The sequence below is a fragment of the Miscanthus floridulus genome, chromosome 10 (assembly GCF_019320115.1).
Source record: "Miscanthus floridulus cultivar M001 chromosome 10, ASM1932011v1, whole genome shotgun sequence".
Lineage (NCBI taxonomy): Eukaryota > Viridiplantae > Streptophyta > Magnoliopsida > Poales > Poaceae > Miscanthus > Miscanthus floridulus.
The window spans coordinates 131143946-131165786 of record NC_089589.1 but is presented as its reverse complement, the minus strand read 5'-3'; the positions used below and the strand labels follow the sequence as shown (position 1 = coordinate 131165786).

Here is a 21841-nt window from a genome sequence, read left to right as displayed (position 1 = left end):
CAAAAGTCTTGCCTGCAATGGAAGGTCAAATATAAGAACATTAATGCCAAGGCCATAAGCAATAGCAGGAGCTGTCGGCTCACAGATGATGGCCAGGTGCGCATAACATTTTGACCCGCGATTACTCCCATCATCCTTGGTGACCAGCGATTACTCCCATCATCCTTGGTGGCCATAAGCAATAGCAGGAGCTGTCGGCTCACAGATGATGGCCAGGTTCTTGAATGAGGTGTGTTGATGAATGAAACGTTGAGTAATAAACCCCACCGCAAGCAGACATGCGTAGAATGAACAAACACAGTCAAAGCATGGTCGTCCTTCTAAATTTAAGCAATAGTTTCATTATATACACAGATGCTCTGCTTTGCAAGGAAGGAAAACATAACGGATCGGAGCAGATCACAACCCAAATGCCATGTATGCAAGGGTGCGATTGAGATAGGTGAAGGTACGGAAATTATTATTATTATATATACCCAGACGAAGATAACATGAGACCAGGAAGGAGATGAGAAAAATAACATGAGAGCATCTGACGCTGAAGCAGGGGAGGGAAGTGGAAGCAATGTACGCAACTCTGAAGTAAGGCATAACTTGCGTAGCCTCTCTATTGATGGAGAGTGAGAAGGGTGGTTTTAGATTGCAAAAGAGATGGCGAGTGCTTTAGAGAGTCTATAGGAGTCTGGCTTTTTGTTTTGTTTTCTAAATTTTATGATAAAGCGGTGTGTAGAGATCCTCTTGGAGAAGTTTGTTTCTCTAGCTAGCTATTCATGCATGCATGTTCTATTCACATTAATGCAGGATCATGCCTGTAAAATGTATCTGTAGCGAATCTACATGTTGACTGCAAGTTCTATCCTTCTAAAAAAAGGAAAAAAGAATGAGCGAAATAGGTAGCTAGAGCGAGGCTGGTTCTTTTCCAGCGTTAGTTTTAAACTCCCCGCTGCTTGCCTTTTGGTGTAAGTAGAAGCATTCTAACGTCTTGATCTTTGAACTCCCAGCTGCTCGCCCTTTTGGTGTAAGCTAGTAAGCATACAAAACGTCTAGTATCCATTGGCAAATCCTAATTCACTTTAAAACAATAGATCTAGATTGAAAAAAAAGAATTATCATGATCCAAATTATATTATGAGGGTCTAGTATAAGGTGATTTAGTACAAGTGGCACAAAAGAACAAATGATCCAGTGGTTGTTCTGATGAAACAAGTGTATGATTCTGATGTACTTGTATATGTATAGGACGGACATCTGGGGGAGCCATGGCCGCAATCTTGGATGCTATGGGACCCTACGTGATGCAGCTGATAGCCGACATGGCAACCGAAGAGGTGAAGATGTTGCTGGGCATATCTGGCGATATTGAGAAGCTAGAGAACAACATGGAAAGTATCAAATGCTTCCTTGCTGACGCTGAGAGGAAGCGCATCACTGAATTGAGGGTGCAAAGATGGGTTCAGAAGCTCAAGAACGCCATGTATGACGCCACTGGCATCCTAGACCTTTGTCAAATCGAAGCTGACAAGCAGAGGGAGTCGAAAGGTAGCAGCACGGTTGAAAAGGCTCTAGGTTGCTGTCGGCCATTGCTCTCCTACCTACGGAATCCTGTGTTCGCACACAAGATAGGTAGCCGCATCACGGAGCTCAACCAGAGGCTGGACAACATATATGAAGAGGCTCACAAGTTCAACTTCATCAATCTAGTATCCCACCCAGAACAGAGGATGTCCACTGGAGAGAAGGTGACATCTGAGTTTGTTGAGTCAGCTATTGTTGGTGAGAAAATTGAGAGGGAGACAAGGGAGCTTGCTCAAATGCTAACCATCAATGGACACCACGACATCAAAGTGGTGGCCATTGTGGGCACAGGAGGCATGGGCAAAACCACCTTGGCCCAGAAGATCTTCAATGAGACCACCGTCCAAGGACACTTCAAAGTGAAGATATGGATAAGCATCACCCAACACTTTGATGAGGTTGAGCTTCTCAGAACAGCAATTGAGCATGCTGGGGGAGTCCATGGTGGGGTGCAAGACAAGACCCTCCTCTCACGGAGGCTCACCAACACCTTGTCCTTGTGTAGGTTTCTCCTGGTCTTGGATGATGTGTGGAGTAATGTAGCATGGAGCAATGTGCTTAGTGTTCCAGTCAGAAATGCAAGTAAAAATCAACAAGGCAATTGGGTGCTAATCACTACAAGATTAGAAGACCTAGCTCTACGGACCAGAGCCTCCTTCTACCAACATCATGTCAGCCCACTCAACGAAGATGATGCTTAGTCATTGCTCAACAAACAGTTGCCGCCAACACCTGGTCAAGTTAGTAAACACATATACCATTTATTTTGCAGTTTAATGCACATTATTCCCTTAACTCTATCTATTCAGGGCCTATTTTGACATAGCAGGTTTAGAAAACTATGGTATTACAAACTAGTTACAATATACAACTCCTAGTAAAGCCATAAGTACGCATCCAAATTATCGAGCTTTGTTGTTGAATCTAAAGTGACTCATGAATATGCATCTAAATTATCCACACTAATCCATTATGTGTCCACCTATACAGGTTTGAACCTTTGAGATATAAGTCTTAGAAGTTTGTGGAAATGTTTAGTACCTATATCTAATCAAATTGCTTGTCTTTGTGCCCTTTGTCTCTCTTTTATTCTTTATACATAATAACCATATAGATACTCTGTTACCTCCACCGAAGTGTGATAATTTGACCAAGTAATCTATATGTTTTTCATCAATATTCACTATTTCTTACTTTTTGTATCACAAAACTGTGTGTCCGCAATGGTTATAGTCCATGATGAGCTATGATGTCATGGACTGCATCTTTTATCCTATTAGTAGTCATTGTAACTTTCTATGCATATATTTTAAGTTGAAACTCTAGTTGTATATTCACCTATTAAGAAAAAAATAGTAGATATTAGGGAATGACCCCCATTACATGGAAGGAGCCACCTTGCAACAAGACATAAAAGCTTAAGAGATCCTAAAGACAACATCCACAGTGATAACCTAAACAACACATATTTGAGAATGATTTCCAAGTTAAATCCCACAAAAGTGCCAGAAAGTTTTGATAATGGCTCATTGGAAACATGGTGAACATTGTGTAACACACCAGCCTGTTAGAAGCATGTAGTTGTGTTGTTGGCCCATGCATCCCATCTGCCAAATGAGGAGTTATAGTTGGTGCGTTTCGTACCACCTTGGAAGCTTAGGAGCGTGAGGGCGCGTGAGGGCTAGCTTATAATCCTTTTCATTCCAATTGTAGCACCTCTGGGTTAACCTTTTTATTATACAAAGTGATGACGAAAGTGCAAGAGATGTGCTATGCAGACCCGTTCCATGTGAGGAGCTGGGCTATAAGCAGATTTTTCGACATATGGTGTTATAGGTAGTATTCAGAGCATCAACTCTTTTGGCATGTGACCAGGGAGGGTGTGTACCAAGGGGTGGTTCTAGGCATCTGCTGTGTGTGGTGAGCTGTCGAGGACATCTGCCCTTCATGGGATGAATGTAACACCTCAGCCTGTTAGATGCCTGTTCTTGGCCCATGTGGGTGAGGGCTTGTCATTCAAAAAAATTGCATCTTTGGGTTAATCCTTTTACACAAATTGAGGACTAAAGTGCAAGAGAGGTGCTATGTGTATGCAGGCCCGTTGCACTTGAGGAACTGGGTCAAATAAGCAAATTATGGATGCAGAGTATTACACACTGCCATCGGATAATGGCACCAAAAACTTCCTAGTGATGCCCTTGAAACTGTATTAATTATTGCTTCCATCATTCAAAAATAATTCTCATTTTTTGTTTTATTTAAAAACTTGTCCGGACAAATGACACATCTTTTTTTCAAAATTCTTAGGCATTCTTTCATAGCAACGCACGGGCCTTCTTTCATATATTAAAGACCAAAATGTTTCATTATCTTTCATCAATCACAATTGCCCGATGGGATCAATCTATTCTATTTGTGTACAAGTTAGAGTAGGATGTCTAAGCATGATGCAGAGTCTATTTCCAAAACAAATTGGAATACAAAAGTGTTACCATGGTCCACCACATTTACCTATGTCCGTACAAGTTAAGTGTACGTTTAGGCGTGGTGCATAGCCCGATTCCAAAATGAAATGGAACAAATAACATGATTGTTGAGAGTTTCCTCCCGTACACATATGAGTAAAAATATAGCATGTGTCAAGGAACAATATAGAGTTTGATTTTAGATGAATTGAAACACATGAAGTGATTACTAAATAGATATCCAGCACTACATGAGTAATCTAACTACATGACAAAGTTCCCATTGCAACGCACAGGTATGTTTGCTAGTAATAACCTAAAGAAAACCCCTAATATGAATCCAAATTATCCATCTCTATCATCATGAAAATAACAAAAGTAACACCAAAATATGCATCTAAATTACCCATATTTTTCATTAGTAAAAATAATCTAGGTAACATAAACATCTGCATCTAAATTATCGACTTGTACGACTATAAAAAGGTAATAAATGTACCTCTAAATTTGCATCAATATTATTGTTTTTAGTATTAAACATAATCTAAGGTCACTTATAAGTCTCCAATAAATTACTCATCTCTCCCATCTACATGTAAGATTGGCCACTAAATCATAATTTGATTTTGGCAATTTATGCATATTGAAGGCATGCTTGATTGGCTCTCGAAATTTTCCATGCCAAATATTCAGTTGTGAAAACTTGCACAAAAATATTTGTCAACCTAAATGTGCGATGTAGGCAAATTTAGGTAGCAAAATGAATGGAAACAAAAAATTTAGCGTCCAACAACAAATCAGCCAATGAATTGGGCGGAACTGCCATGGACAGCTCCCAATGTGAGGTGGGCCCATAAATTCCAAACTGAACCTTTCTACACCCTCTGTTCCATAAATAATGCAATTCTCACTTCCCAAGAAGTCAAGTAATTTAAATTTTGACTAAAATTATATAAGAAACTACTAACATTTATGATACAAAGTAAGTGCCATTAAATTATTACAGAATATATTTTCATAATAAATTTGTAGGGTGACATAAATGCTAATATTATTTATTAAAATTTTGTCACTGGAGCTATTTCGGCTAGCGCAAATCCCATAATTGCTCTTTTTGTGACAGGGAGTATTTATCATTTTAGCTTCTTCCGTCCGCGCTGGCGGGGCAGCATATACAAAAGATTATATAGTATAACAAATCGGCTAACTGCTTACCATTATTTTACAAATTAAATATTGTAAATATGTTTTATGAGTGGAAATGGTTGTTTATGCTGGTAGGTACATGGAACAGATCACCTGAAAGTTGTCGGGATGAAAATTATCAGTAAGTGTGGAGGTTTACCACTTGCTATCAAAGTGATGGGAGGACTGCTAAGTACGAAGCCCCGAAGCGAGAGTGATTGGGAGGCTGTTTTGAAGCATCATGCATGGTCAGTAGCTGGATTGCCAAAGGAACTGGACAACGCGATCTACTTGAGCTATGAGGATTTGTCTCCCCAGCTGAAGCAGTGCTTCCTATACTGCTCACTTTTCCCTAAAGGTACAACTATTTGGCGAAGTGAAGTTGTTCCGATGTGGATCAGTGAGGGATTTATCCATCCACCAGACAGAAGCACTAGTTCATATGATGATTGGCTAGAAGAAATAGCAGAAGGGTATTACCAGGAGCTAATCACGAGGAATCTTATTGAACCAGCAACAGAATCAGCTCTCACTCGATACTCATGCACCATGCATGACGTGGTGCGATCTTTTGCAGAGTTTATGTCTAAAGAAGAATCATTGGTGGTCCAGGACCAGCAAGATGATGGTGGTAGCAAGATCAGCCATGTACGTCACTTGTCTATAGGATCAACCAAGTCAGCACTAGAATGAGATATTCTACAGAAGCTCAAATCAGTAAGAACATTAATTATAAATAAAAGAATTAATGTTCAGCCTAGTGACTCATTTGGGAGATTGTCTACCCTAAGAGTTCTTTTTATAAGTGGTACTGATTGTGATAGATTGGTTGACTCTCTATGTCAGCCGAGGCACCTGAGATACCTCAACTTAGAGGATACAAATATAACTAGGCTACCTGGAGACATTCATAGGATGAAGTTCTTGCAGCACATTGTGGTTCATGGATGTCCACAGCTAGACCATCTCCCTAGCTGCATTACACAGCTTCTGCATCTAAGAACTCTTAGCATGTATGGTTCCCATGACAATGTTTTAATACCCAAGGGGTTTGGTCAGCTAAAAAATCTAAGAACACTTTATGGGTTCCGAGTACATTTGGACAAGAATGGGGGCACGGGCTGGTGCAGCTTGGAAGAGATCGGGCCTCTGTCCCAGCTTAGGGAGCTTACTTTACATGGTCTAGAAAATGTGCCCGCTAGCTCGTCGGCTGGAATGGCCATGATTAGTAGCAAGGAGCACCTTCACCTTTTGGCATTATATTGGAGTAGCAGCGGATTCATGGGATTGAGGGATGAAACCAACAAGCAACAGCAGCAGAGAGTAGTGGAGGAGGTAATTGAGGTGCTCGGCCCTCCATCCAGCATACGGCATCTAAGCATTATAGGATACTTTGGTAGACGGCTACCAAATTGGATGATGGTTCCAGCTACATGTGTCTTTAAGAGCCTGAGGCTTTTAAGGATGGACAAACTTCATTGTTCCACCCAACTCCCTGATGGTCTGTGCCAGTGTTGTAACACGGCCTCCGAGAGTGGCGGAGACCTACGCGGCCAGCAGTTCGCAGAGACGTCTCCGACCAACTACCTAAGCAAAGGCCCAGCTACCGCACCTCCAGACCTAGAAAGATGACGGTTTCTCGGACTGCTTGCAGGACGCTGCCGGTGACCCTGGCGCAGCCCCTGCCCGGTTAGCTCGTAGGTGTCTCCGGCGGAAGGGGCGGAGGCCGCCCCGCTGCAAGGCTAATCAAGTGCCAACGTTACCTACGTGTGTGTGCAGGTAACCAGAGGAAGGCGCTCGTGGACGGCGCAGGCGCGCCGGTTCGGCCTCCGCTCGTAGGGGCAGAGACCCAAGCAGGAGGACGGCAATACTGGGCGTCGGGGGTCTATGGCCCCGGCGTCCCAGGGGCAGAGACCGACGGCGGAGGCCCAAAGGCCCTTCACCGAATCCTGAGGCCTGATGAGGCGGAGACCGACGGCGGAGGCCCAAAGGCCCATCGCCGAATCCTGAGGCCTGATGGGCCAGCTGATCGCGCAGGCCCACTACCTGAGGGTGGCATGACAAGATTACTCCCAAGAGGAAAGGCGAGTAGTGGAATATTCTGAGAATGTACTGTAGCAGTTGAAGGGTACTATTGTAAACATTGTAAAAGTGGTAGTTGAGCCCTATAAATAGGGAACACTTGTAACAGTACAGGGGGTTGGAGTGTGAATTAATGAAACCCTAGTTTTGCGTGCCATCTCCCTAGACGCCCACCTGTCGTGCCTGTTCCCCGAGCCTCCGCCTGAGAGCAGCGCATGGTGGGCGGAGGCCTCTATCTCCTCCACCTTGTCTGAGACCGCTAGTCTCAACATTGGCGCCCACCATGGTTTGACCAAGGCAAACCAATGATGGCAGGGAAAAGAAAAACCACCACCAGAGCAGCAACGACCATGGGTCAGAGGGGAAGGCCTAGGCGCACCACTCGTAGCACCTACGCAACCTCGCCAGCAGAGGATGACACCAGAGCAGATGCTCAGGGTCAACCATCGGAAGCCCAAGATCCAGAGATTCAAGATCCGGAGGCCCAACCAAATTCAGGCACAACACTCGAGCAAGAACTGCAACAGCTGCAAGCACAGTTGCAAAGAGCGCAACAAGAGAGGGACATAATGGCAGCAGCATTCGCAGCTAATCAGCAAGCTACTCAAGCGTCAACGCAAGCAGCAGAAATAAGGCAGCAGTTGGCAGTCCTACATGCTGAGATGCTAAGTATGCAGCATGCAGTACCAGCGTCAACCTCCGCAATCCCAGCCTCCGCAGCAACACCAACTGCAACCAGACAACAAGGGCCTCCGCCAGTGATCAGCCCAACCATGATGCCATCTCAGGTGATGCGGAGGCCTATCGATCCCAAGTCCCCACTCTCTGAAGGCATACAACAGTCGCCATGGCCAACGGCGTACAAGCCAATCACACTACCAAAGTTCAACGGAAAGACAGACCCCCATCAGTTTATTATGAGTTACGAGGCAGCAGTAGCCTCCGCCGGCGGAGACGACGCCGTCTTGGCAAAGTCATTTGTCATTACAGCCGAAGGCGACGCGTTAGCTTGGTATTCTATGCTCAAACCAAGCACAGTCTACTCTTGGGAAAACATTCGGGACAAGATATTGACAAATTTCAAGGGGCTAACAGCACAATCGCTGACTTCCATAGATCTGTTCCAGTGCAAGCAAATGCAGGGAGAGACACTACACGACTACTTCCGGAAATTCGTGCAACTAAAGGCGAAGGCACCAGACGTCCCAGACGAGATCGCCATCGAAGCAGCGATCAAAGGCCTCCGAATCGGGCCATTCGCAGCACATCTAGCAAGAAAGAAACCAACTTCCATACAGTAGTTGTATGACGAGTTTGAGAAATACTGCAGATCAGACAATGACCTCCGGAAAAGGCTGGAGGAGCAGGGTCAAAACAGACAGCAAAACAGCAGCAAAAACTCCCAGAAAAGCTATATGAACCAGAATGCATCAAATCAGAAACTAGGCCAGGGGCAAGTGCTCAGCATCGAGGGTCAACCTTACCCCGAACAAGGGCAACTGCCAGCGCCATCAGGGCCAGAGACCCAGACCAGGAACCAAGGTCGGCAAGGTTACCAAGGTAAAAACTGGAACAAAAAACACAAGCAGAAACAACGCAGGCCATATTGCGTTTTTCACGGAGAAAGCACCGGGCACAGCACCAAAGATTGTCCGGAGACAAAAGAGACACAGGAAAGGATGAAGAACAAACAGACTGCACAACCTCCGACACAGCAGAGCGCAAGAGAGGTCAGCACCACCTACACAACTGGCCACTAGCAGTACTGCCCAATGTACCCAGCGCTAAATGCAACCCAAATACATCCCTCCACACTGGCCTCTGCCTATTACCCAAACTTCCTACCAGCATGGGGGTCAACGCCTTCGCAGCAGCCTCTAGCGGGTAACTATAGGTCGGAGGCAAGCCTAACCTACACAAACCCAAAACCTCCCCACATAACCTACCTCGAAACAAACCCACTGCCACAAAACCAAATCAGGTTCGAGCCTCCGCCGCAACAGCACCACATGCAGCAACTGCCTCCACCGCCACCTCACAACCAACCACCAGCACCAAAAAATGAGCCAAACCCAGAAAACCAAGTCAACCCCCATGGACCGCTACCAACAATAGGCATGATACTACCAATCGCCGGAGGATCATCAATGGAGTTTCAAACGAAAAAGCAGAAAAAGGATCACCTCCGCCTGGTAAACAACGTAGCAGTCCAAGGCCCAGCAAAATACACAGATTGATATAGAGTCCCAATCACCTTCACAGAAGAAGATCTCCAGCTAGAAAGCTACCCTCACACAGATGCAATGGTAATCAAGACCAACATAGCAGCATGGGAGATAAGCAAAGTACTAATTGACACTTGCAGTTCAACAGATATCATCTTCGCAAATACCTTCAACCAAATGAAGCTCAGCAGAAATCAACTACAGCCCTCCGAATCCCCTTTGATAGGATTCGGAGGCAAGCAGATACAAGCATTAGGAAAAATCTCACTCCCAGTGTCGTTTGGAACCCAAGCAAATGCTAGAACCGAGTACATAACCTTCAACGTCGTCGATCTGTATTACCCATACAATGCCATCTTGGGTAGAGGATTCACGACTAAATTCAACGCAGCCCTGCATATGGCCTACCTGTGCATGAAAATACCAGCACTCCATGGTATTATCACAGTCCGAGGCAGCCAGAAAGAAGCAAGAAACATAGAAAAAGTAATCTACAGAGCTCAAAGAAACATCAATGTAGTCGAGTCGGCAGACAAAGAACTAGAGCCTCCGGATATGCCCAGAGGAAAAATAGATATGGCAGGTCAAGAAGAGACAAAGGTGACCCCTCTAGAAAAGGAGTTACCAGATAGAAAAGTAACAATCAGCTCAGAGTTGAGCAAAGCAGAGGAGGAAGAGCTCATGGAAACTCTAGTAAAAAACAAAGACATCTTCGCCTGGTCAGCCTCCGACCTACAGGGAGTCAGCAGGGACATCATACAGCACGAACTGGATATCAATGAAAACATGAGGCCAAGAAAGCAAAAAACAGAGAAAAATATCGGAGGACAGAATCCTGTCAGCAAAGGCGGAGGTGCAAAGGTTGCTAGATGCAAAAGTCATCAGGGAAGTCAAGTATTCAGAATGGCTTGCAAACGTAGTACTGGTACCAAAGAAGAATGGCAAAATGAGAATGTGCATAGATTTCACAGATCTGAATAAAGCTTGCAAAAAAGACCCTTTCCCATTGCCAAGAATAGATGCCTCCGTCGACAAGGTAGCCAGATGCCAGAGGTTTTCTCTCCTCGACTGTTTCTCTGGGTATCACCAAATCTGGATGAAAAAAGAAGACGAAGACAAGACAAGTTTCACCACTCCATTCGGGACATATTGCTACACCAGAATGCTGGAGGGGCTCAAAAATGCCGGAGCAACCTTTGCCAGAATGACAAAGGAAGTTTTGGGCTCACAACTAGATAGAAACATCATAGCCTACGTCGACGACATAGTGGTCATGAGCAAGAACAAGGATGATCATTTCTCTGACTTACAGGAGACCTTCGCTAACCTCAGGATAGCTGGCCTCCGCCTCAACCCAGAAAAATGTATATTTGGAGTTACAAAAGGGAAGATGCTCGGATACATCATAAGCAGCGAAGGCATCAAAGCGAACCCAGACAAAACCAGAGCAATAATGACAATGGCAGAACCCAAAAACAAGAAAGAAGTGCAAAAGCTGACAGGAAGAATAGCAGCAGTCAACAGATTCATCTCAAAATCAGCAGAACGCAACCTCCCTTTCTTCCAAGCCCTGAGGGGCGGAGACAACTTTGAGTGGGGGTCCAAGCAGTCGGAGGCATTTCATAACTTGAAAGAGTATCTGGCAAACTCACTGGTGGTCTCCATCCTAGAATCAGACAGCCACCGATTGCTATATGTGGCGGCCTCTGACCATGCAGTCCGCGCAGTCTTAGTTCATGAGCTGGAAAAAGAATCAGGCAAAACTCAAAAGCCAGTTTATTTTATCTCAGAAGCACTATCCGGAGCCAAGCTAAACTACACTAAGGTAGAAAAAGTTGCCTACGCAGTGCTGATGGCATCATGAAAACTAAAGCATTATTTCCAAGCCCACGAAATCTCAGTTCCAACATCGCTGCCACTGCAAGACTTGCTCAGAAACAAAGAAGCCTCCGGCAGAATAGGAAAATGGGCTACAGAGCTATCACAGTTTGGTATCTCATATGTCCCTAGAACAGCAATCAAATCACAAGCACTAGCCAATTTTGTAGCAGATTGGACACCTCCGACAGAGCCCAAGGTTCAACCAACCACTCAAGGCTGGATAGCATTCACGGATGGAGCCTGGGGCCAAGCCAGAGCAGGAGCCTCTGCCATCCTAAAGGCACCCTCCGGCGTCAGACTGAAATATGCAGCAAGGCTAGAGTTCAAATCAACAAGCAACGTAGCAGAATATGAAGGCCTGATCCTAGCGCTTAGTAAAGCAAAGGCCCTAGGGGCAAAAACATTGACAGTCAAAACAAATTCTCAAGTGGTTACTGGCCAAGTAGGAAAAAGAATACACATCAAGAGAGCCAGAACTCATCAAATACCTATCCGTTGTCAGAAATTTGGAGCGGAGATTCGAGGGCTTCACCCGGAAGCACATCCCAAGATCAGAAAATGCAGAGGCAGATGAACTAGCAAAAGCTGCGGCAAATAACTTGCCACTGCCACCAAACACTTTTTACCAGATCTTGAAGTCTCCGGCAACTGCGGAGACATCTAAGGCACCTAAGCCCATACTACACCTGCAAAATGAAGATTGGAGAAAGGCGATAACAGAATTCTTAGAAGGCAAAACCACCGAAGAAGATAAAGCAAAAGCAGCAAGAATACAGGCCAGGGCAAGAAATTACACAATCATAGATGGTGTACTGTACAAGAAAGGAGTAGTCCAGCCTCTCCTCAAATGCATATCGCAGAGCGAAGGCATAGAGTTGCTTCAAGAAATACACTCAGGAATTTGCGGATCGCACATTGGCTCTAGAGCATTATCAGCAAAGGCAATAAGGCAAGGCTTGTATTGGCCAACACACATACAAGACGCAGAGCAGACAGTCAGAACATGCAAAGCATGCCAAACATTCTCTCCCCGGCAGTCAAAACCATCGTCGGAGACCCAGCTTATACCTCCGACATGGCCGCTATAAAGATGGGGTATGGACCTGGTCGGCCCATTACCACCATCCCAAGGAGGAAACAGATTCACAATAGTGGCAGTAGAATATTTTATAAGATGGATAGAAGCAAAGCCGCTGGCAAAGATAACCTCAGAAAACGTCAGAAAATTCTTCTAGCAAAACATCATTTGCAGATTTGGTGTACCGAGGACTCTGACAGTAGACAATGGAAAACAATTCGATTCAGAGAACTTCAAAGAATTCTACAAAAGCATTAGGACAAAACTAGCCTTCGCCTCAGTATACCACCCAGAGTCCAATGGTGCTGTGGAAAGAGCAAACAGAATAGTATTTTCAGCAATATCAAAAACATTGCTGGGCCTACGCAAAGGAAAATGGGTAGATGAATTACCCAAAGTGATTTGGTCACACAATACATCTATCTCAAGAACAACAGGATTCACACCATTCAAACTGCTTTATGGAGAAGAGGCCATGATGCCAGACGAAATCAAGCACGAAAGCCTCCGCACAACGAGACAGCTAATGCTGCAAGATGAAGAATATGCAAAGGAAACAATAGAAGCCATAAGACTAGAAGGAGTCGAAAACATTGCAAAATATCAGTCCCAAACTAAGAAGTGGAGAGACTCTCAGGTGTTAAGGAAAGACATAAAACACAGAGACCTCGTACTCAGAAGAAAACCCAACGCACAACTTGTTGGCAAACTGCAACCGAAATGGGAAGGCCCATACACAGCAACGGCAGCAGGCCGCCCTGGCTCTTTCCACTTGACCGACAGCGAAGGTGTCACGACAACCCACACCTGGAATATTGACAGCCTCCGCAGATACTACATCTAGGCAATGCACCAAAGGGCAACCTCCGCAAATAATAAGCGGAGGCCCCTCCGTTCATTTACCCTTCAGCTCTTTTTTCTTCAACCCAAAAAATGTAAAAGAGCCTGTACTCTTTTCCTCACAGGGGAACTCCAAACGGAGGTGAGGTTTTTAACGAGGCAGGCTCAATGTAAAAATCCTCTACAAGTATAAAGAGATAATTGCCCAAAAGAACGCTTGAAAAGTTCAAAACCAAAAGCGGCCAGCTCTGGCGCCGCAATATTCGGTGAACAAAAATAAGCACAGGTCCTTTCAAAGCGCCGGCCATAGGCATTGGCAATTTGAAATGACCTCTATGGCCAAACAGTCCTCTGACCTTGACAAAGACCTGTTCAAATTCAGGCATCAAGGCAGAAACCACCTTGGCCAAATAGGCCTCCGACCCTGACAAAGACCTGTCCAAATTCAGGCATCAAGGCAGAAACCACCTTATCCAAATAGGCCTCCGACCCTGACAAAGACCAGTCCAAATTCAGACATCAAGGCAGAAATCACCTTGGCCAAATAGGCCTCCGACCTTGACAAAGACCTGTCCAAATTTAGGCATCAAGGCAGAAATCACCTTGGCCAAACAGGCCTTCGACCTTGACAAAGACCTATCCAAATTCAGGCATCAAGGCAGAAATCACCTTGGCCAAACAGGCCTCCGACCTTGACAAAGACCTGACCAGATTTAGGCATCAAGGCAAAAACAACCTTGGCCAAACAGGCCTCCGACCCTTGACGAAGACCTGACCAGATTCAGGCATCAAGGCAAAAACAACCTTGGCCAAACAGGCCTCCGACCTTGACGAAGACCTGAAAAAATTCAGGCATCAAGGCAAAAACAACCTCGGCCAAAACAGGCCTCCGACATTAACAAAAAACCAACCCAAGCATCAGGGGCAACACCATTATGGCGCTAGAACCAGGAATAAGGTCGCCGCCATCGAAAACAGCAAAACGAGGAAAAGGTCTGACAAAACCCTGTCACTTAGGCACTAGGCCTATTTACTTCATAAGACCTCAAAAGGCACGAATAATTCAAGCAAGATATAGGCCATTAAAGCCAAGATACGTTCCAACAAACAACGTACCAAAAATTTAACAACCAAAAGCCACCACCCCGCTATAAAAATGGGTTCCCCTCACGCCCTTAAAACCTCAGTCAGCATAAGGCACAAGGGGGGAAGAAGGCAGAGCACAAGCACAAGCCACAGCAATGGCCATGGAGGCAGGGGTCTCCTTAGATATCTAAGTCGGCCATAGATATTGTACGAAAACTCGTAAAATCGGAGGCACAAGTAGACGGTCGGAGACAGTGGGAAAAGAGATAGGAACTACGACACGGTGATGAACAGCGCAGGCCTACGGAAGAAGGGGGATATCGCATGAAATCTCGTAACATCCCCCTGACACCGGAGACCTAACCTACCATCTCCACAAATGAAACATGTCCCATGGGTGTGCAGCGTCGGAGGCCCATACCACCAGACAGCTAAAACACCCAGCTAAAGAAAAACCAAAAGTCTCCACCGTCTACACAAGCTGCGCCAAACCTCCTATCGGATCACACACCGATTCAGCAAGCCTCGCCAGGCGGACTTCAAGTACGCCTCCGCCGGCCAAAAAACTACCAACACTTCTACCCCGGCCATCAAGCAAGCACAGAGAAGGAGAGAACATGAGGCGGAGGTCTTGGCCACCACCTCTGTATCGTGCACGTTCGCCCAAGCAAAGGCCCACGGTGTGCAAGCTCGGGACTAGATGAGATATGTAAACTAGCACAACAGACATAAGCCCCCGCACAAACAATCAAGAAAGTGAACCTATTTTGTATTCCATAAAATGTCAAGTAGCATTCTTACAGGACACAAACTTACAATAAAATCCAAACTATTGTGGCGGAGGTCCACGCCAAGCAAGCGCACGAGTAGACCCAGCGCGCTCGTCGTCTATGTCAAATTTAACTGACTCAAACACGTCGCGCGCAACGCTCCGGGGAAAGGCCGAACGCCAATACTCTCAAAGCTCTCCGCTCACATAAATACCGTCGTTGTAGAGAGTCAAAGGCGCAACATCTTGCGCAGGCTCCCGATTCGGAACCTGCGCAAGATTAAAATTTTCCACAAAATCATTCAGAACAAAATAAACTTTATTTAGAAGAGTCCAACTGGACTACAATATACAAGTCAAAACAGCTAAGTCCTACAAAGAGCCTAGACCTCCGGCGTCCTGGCCACAGCAGAAGTTCCTGGAATGGAGCCCGCATCAGCTGTGGGCGGGGACGGCGCCTACGGCCTTCGACCATCACCACCACCGATCATAGCGCCCACCGGAGCGCCAGCGGTGGCGGAGGCGTCGCCCGTGGTCGATGAGCGCGGAAAGGGTGGAGGCCTACCCGCAAGACTCTTCTGCGCATCCTGTAGCACAGGCTAAAATATCAGGGGCACAGGCAATGAAAGCCTTCGTAGCTTCGCAAAAAGCAAGGAGAGAAAAATAGTGGCTACAAAGACTAGAAATACCTTCGCCCTCTTTTCCTCCGCCAGTTTCCGGGCAGCAGGCCTCCCAAATGGAGCCCAAAACTACCCAATGAAATTTCTCAAGGTTTTTCGCAAACCAAGAGAAGTCTCACCAAGCTCCTCCGGACCCGGCAGCGCTCCCTCCGGAATACTTTCGGTATGCGTACACCCGCCATGCACCAAAAGCTTGGCGTAATTCGCTACTCCCGCCAGTGCCCCATAGTCCATGCAGCCATTGATCAGACCAGGGAGCTTCGCAAGGTGACGCTTTAGCCAGGAGGCGAGGGCGTACACGCTGTCTTCCTCCGGAGGAGCGGAGGTTTTGCCTCCGAACTCAGCGATGATGGCCCGGTAATGGACAACGGTTGCAGCAAGGACCCCCTTGACCGAGTCCAAATGCCTCGTCGTCAAAGACAGCTGCTCTCCCACCGCAGCTGCAGATTCCTTCTCAGAGGCTAGCTCTCGCCGGAGACCCTCGGCCAACTCGTTCGCCCTGCGGGCCTGCTCGGCGGACAAAGCTTCTGCATCCCGGGCCTTGGCGAGTTCGGACCTCAAAGCCTCCTTTTCTTGTTCCTTCTCCGCTAGAGAAAGTCGGAGAGCTGCAAGGGAGTTCGCCAAACCCCCTTTTTCACCTTCTAGGCGCTCGTTCTCTGCCTTGAGCGCTTCAATTGCAGTATCTTGGTCGGAGACCTTGTGAGTGCAGCGCTCTTCCATAACAACGGCCGTGTGGTACCCCTGCGATCAGAAAGAAGATGACCAAGGCGATCAGCCATAGAAACAAAAACAAATCTAAAGGCGAACATACACCAAAAAAGGCAAACCACCGAAGACGCACCAAGCTCTGGTGTTCTAGATGAACACTGAGAAGTTGGAAGAAATCCATGTCCCTCAGACGCTGTTTGAAGCGATCTGTTCAATGAAGAACAAACAAACACAAAACCATAAGGTGAGAAAAGCAAATCTCACAATACATACACCAACCGCCAGAGACCACCTCCGACGTCTCCAAGAACCCCAAGATAGCACTCTTCCCAACCTAAGATAGAGGTGTCGGAGGAGCCTACATAGCAAAAAAACAAAAACAACTCAGGTCAGAGGGACAATCAGAAATAGGCAATGACAATAGGCCAAAAGACGAGTAAGATAAAAACACTCTATACTCACTCGGACCCGGCGCCATCAGCCCTGGCTGCCCCGGACCAAACCTGACGCTGGCAGCGGCCGCTCGCTCCTCCGGGGTGAGGAGTCCAGCCATGACATCACCTACAAAGCAACAAGTACACGGTATTAGCACTTGGTACAATACATAAACAAATAAACCGGGCGAAGACAGTAAACTCAAAAATGTGCACCAAACAAACTTACTCATAAAAAGCCCAGGCTGGGCCGCCTGTCGAGCCCCCTGGGCAGAAGTCTCTACCATATCATGCGGCGAAGGCCCAAAGGGCCGGCTCTCCTCAGCCAACGGCCTGGCGGGCGGAGGACTCGAAGAAGACTGAGCCACTGGGGCCTACTCAGCAAGCATGGCCTCCGGCTGCCCGATGTTGGCCGCCGGCGCGGGCGAAGGCACAACAACGACAGGAGACAAAGGAGCGTGCCGCAAGATGGCCTCCGCGCCCTCTTCAGAACTTGAATACAGCCCGCCAAAAATGTCGGGCATAGGATCGGCGGCGCTAGCCTCCGACTGTTCGGCGACACTCGCAGCACCGTGCAAGGTGCGCGCCGGAGCAGCGCTGGCCTCTGGACGACCAGCACCGCTCACAGCACCACTCACAGGGCACACCGAAGCTCCAGGAGAGCCGCGATCCTCTCTGTTCGTGACCCGCACGTCCATTAATGGGACGGAGGAGCTCTGAACGTCTTCACTGCCGGCGGAGGCAACACCGGCACTACCGGCCGAAGACGAGGCCGGCGCGATCACTAGAGCACCGCTCTTCTTCTTTTTCGTAGGCGCCCGAGCAACGGAGGCGCCCTTCCTCTTCTTGGACTCGGCCTCCGCCATAACATTCTTCACGAAGGCCTTCTTCTTCTTCTTGTCAATCGAAGACAGGACCTCGGCGGGAACCTCGCACTCCCGGTAGACGATCTCGAGCTCCTCAAAAACTCGATTGAGCCGCGGCATGGTGCCTACCATGGCTCTCCGAGACGTGTACTCACGCTCGAAAATTTTGCCAACCAACCCGACGGTGGCCTCCTCGACGTCGGCAACGAAGCTGTCCTCCGTCACCCCTCCCCTAAAGACCGGCCAAAGCGGGGGAAAGGAATCCCGGCCTCCGGCCCAAAAACAGGAACCTTCACCTTTTCCAGCTGAAAGGCTGGGTTGTCTTTGCCCAGGGGCCAGTAGTTGGAGGCCATAATCTCCTCCACCAGGTCGTGGCCCCCGGAGTAGCGGCATGCAGCCGCAAAAGCCCGGTCGCAAGCCTTCCTCGCCGGAGACATCTCCTCCGGCGGATCCACGCGCGTATGCGGTGCCGTCTCCTCCATTCTTGAAGTCAATGGATACTCCGCGACCTTCGCACCATCCTCGGTAGAGCCGCGGACCCCGTAGGTCTTCACGTAGAACCACTGCTCAAGCCAGCCGCGGTCCCACTTGCCCTTCTGGCAAAAAGAAATCTCCAGGCGATCTACGCCTTGGTTCCTCTTCGACATAAAGGTGCAACTACCATACTGATAGGTCCCCTCCACCTCCTTGCCCTCCCGCATCTCCTTCTTCTTCTTTGGCTGCTTCTGCAGCTTGTAGTAAGCGCAGAAGGTGTCCACATCTGGCTCGGCACCATAAGAAACACACGCCCAGCAGAATTTGCTGAGCGTGAGGAAGGCAGTAGGAGTCCGATGATGGAGCTGGACATTGAAGGTCTCCAACACCCGGTAGAGGAAGGGGATGTAAGGAAGGCGGAGGCCGTAGGTGAAGAAGTCCCAAAACACCACCGCATATCCCTCCTCCGGTTCCGGAATAGTCTAGCCAGGCGGAGGGATTTTTACCCTCGAAGAAGGAAAATATGATTCCTTCAACATCTCCGCGACCACCTCTTCAGTAATGGAGGAGGGGCCGAAATCCCATGACTTTATCGCCATGTCTCTAGAATCCGCAGCGATCAGGTCTCCGACGGATGTGGAGACACTCCCCAAATCCTCCTCCACTAGCTTTTCAAATTCCAACGCGGAGACGGAGGCAAGCATGCACTCCTCGAACCGCGCACCCCAGCCGGCGGCCCTAACGCCGAGAAGGTGGCGATAGGGTCCGAAGAAGGCGGGCCGGCGAGTATGGGCAGAGGCGGAAAAGAAAGCCACCGCGGCGGCAGCCTAGGTCGGAGACGTGACTACGCGCAGTCTACGCCCCCGCAGACGCCCTTGCTTAGGGCGTTTTGAGCTCACGACACGCTCGGGCGGACCGTGGTCTCAAAAGGGGGGAACTGTTGTAACACGGCCTCTGAGAGTGGTGGAGACCTACGTGGCCAGCAGTTCACAGAGACGTCTCCGACCAACTACCTAAGCAAAGGCCCAGCTACTGCACCTCCAGACCCAGAAAGATGACGGTTTCTCGGACTGCTTGCAGGACGCTGCCGGTGACCCTGGCGTAGCCTCCGCCCAGTTAGCTCGTAGGCATCTCCGGCGGAAGGGGCGGAGGCCGCCCCGCTGCAAGGCTAATCAAGTGCCAATGTTACCTACGTGTGTGTGTGTAGGTAACCAAAGGAAGGCGCTCGTGGACGGCGCGGGCGCGCCGGTTCGGCCTCCGCTCGTAGGGGCAGAGACCCAAGCACGAGGACGGCAATACTGGGCGTCGGGGGTCTGCGGCCCCGGCGTCCCAGGGGCGGAGACCGACGGCGGAGGCCCAAAGGCCCTTCGCCGAATCCTGAGGCCTGATGAGGCGGAGACCGACGGCGGAGGCCCAAAGGCCCATCGCCAAATCCTGAGGCCTGATGGGCCGGCTGATCGCGCAGGACCACTACCTGAGGGCGGCATGACAAGATTACTCCCAAGAGGAAAGGCGAGTAGTGGAATATTCCGAGAATGTACTGTAGCAGTTGAAGGGTACTATTGTAAACTCTGTAAAAGTGGTAGTTGAGCCCTATAAATAGGGAACACTTGTAACAGTACAGGGGTTGGAGTGTGAATTAATGAAACCCTAGTGTTGCATGCCATCTCCCTAGACGCCCACCTGTCGTGCCTGTTCCCCGAGCCTCCGCCTGAGAGCAGCGCATGGCGGGCGGAGGCCTCTATCCCCTCCACCTTGTCTGAGACCGCTAGTCTCAACATTGGCGCCCACCGTGGTTTGGCCAAGGCAAACTAACGATGGCAGGGACCAGCTCCCTAGTTTGGAGTCGCTTTCCATCAATGACGCACCTACTATCAAGTGTGTTGGGCCTGAGTTCCAGTCACCCTCCTCCCTGGCAGTTGGTGGAGGATTTGTGTGAATGGGAGGAATGGGTCTGGCCATCAAATGTGACTGTAGATGCCGTGGCCATGCCTACACTCAATGGTCTCGCAATTATTAACTGCAAGCTGAGCTGTCTTCCACCGGGGCTCGCCAGTAGCAGGAGGCATGCTCTAAGAGAAGTGCGCCTGTGCAAGCTGAGCAACCTGACATATATAGAGAACTTCCCTTCAGTTGTGAAACTTCAAGTATTCGACTGCCTGGAGCTGAGAAGGATCAGCAATCTCTCCAAGTTGCAGAAAATCGAGATCTTATACTGCCGAAATGTGGAGGTACTAGAAGGAGTCTCGTCACTTGACAGCATGGAGATGGAGGACGGCACCGCGGAGACAGTTCCGGAATATGTGACAACAGTAAGACCAAGATATCTCAAATTGACTTGCAGCAAGGAGTTGTATGAGTCCTTGTTAACAGGAAGCTCATCTGAGTACGACAAGATTAGCCATATCAAGTCACGGACCATTTGTGCTGAAGATGAAGACTAATTGCTGCACGACCATATTTTCAGGTAACAAGTGTTCCGTAGTACTTGTTTTGGTAACAAGTGTTCCGTAGTACTTGCTACGTAGTAGTACTACCGCTTAATACGCACTCAATTTTGAAGTATCATTATCCATTGATCCTGTATGTAACTAATATATATGCAGGGATCCTTATGGCGGAGCCGCATCCTGCTAGCTTGCAGCGGCCAGTACTCTGTTTTGCTCAATTGCTCTGCTTGATGCTGCCGGTGGGTGTGGTCAGTGGTCACACCCAGACTGTGTACAGAGGCCTACGAACGACATACTGAGGAATCATTGTAACCGGAGGCCCTCTTGTATTACTTGGGCCTCTATATTTCATCTACTATGTATGTTTTTTATTGAAGTAATGGACCTATGTATATTTGTACAAGTAATTGACCTGAGGTGCAGGATTTGTAATGCAGACTGTTGACATACTGCCAAATCATGGTTACGCATACCGTCTCCTGCACTCTTGTAGTCTTGACCATGTATATTTGTACACTCCATATATATTTTTTGAAGTAATGGACCTATATATATTTGCACAAGTAATGGGCCTGAAGTCGTGGATCTTTAGTTGTATCATTATTTTGTGTTACTACAGGATATCTATTTATCACACTTTTCACATGTTCCATTTATGTGTCACAATATAGTACCACTTTTGTAACACTCCACTCGTAACATTAATTGTGTTACTAAAATCGTTGTCAGTAACACGTGTTTTATTAAACAAGTGTTTTGTGTTACAATCCTCTTTTGTAACACATAGTTTGTGTTACTATGAAACTTCATCGTAACACATTAACAAACGTGTTACAAGAATATGACACAATATCTATGTTTTGTAGCAGTGGATGGACAGCCATTTCAGAAATAAATCTCGTAGATATATATACAACAAGGCAACTATATATACTTTTTTCTCTCTCAATGCAGTGCACCAACATGCACAGTCGTAGTATAGTACTTACGTGCCGCTTAGTACTTATTTTCAGGTGTCATTATGCATTGACTGTATGTTAATC

At 47.7% G+C, this 21841-nt stretch overlaps 1 protein-coding gene across 1 annotated transcript; it reads left to right on the top strand.

The window, feature by feature from the left end:
• The first annotated feature begins 1259 nt into the window (after positions 1-1259).
• Positions 1260-7064, top strand: LOC136489648 (putative disease resistance protein RGA4). Its single transcript, XM_066486226.1, has 4 exons — positions 1260-2144; positions 5322-5873; positions 6072-6560; positions 7005-7064. Exons 1-4 carry the CDS (start codon positions 1260-1262, stop codon positions 7062-7064), a joined length of 1986 nt encoding a protein of 661 aa, XP_066342323.1.
• The last annotated feature ends 14777 nt before the right edge of the window (positions 7065-21841 follow it).

What these genes read in the sequence shown, in the direction of transcription:
- LOC136489648 (XM_066486226.1), top strand. Translation starts at nt 1,260, where the DNA reads ATGGCCGCAATCTTGGATGCTATGGGACCCTACGTGATGCAGCTGATA. An exon ending in GCAATGTGCTTAGTGTTCCA is followed by an intron (nt 2,145 to 5,321) that starts GTCAGAAATGCA and finishes TTATGCTGGTAG; the next exon opens with GTACATGGAACAGATCACCT. An exon ending in GTGGTAGCAAGATCAGCCAT is followed by an intron (nt 5,874 to 6,071) that starts GTACGTCACTTG and finishes TCTCTATGTCAG; the next exon opens with CCGAGGCACCTGAGATACCT.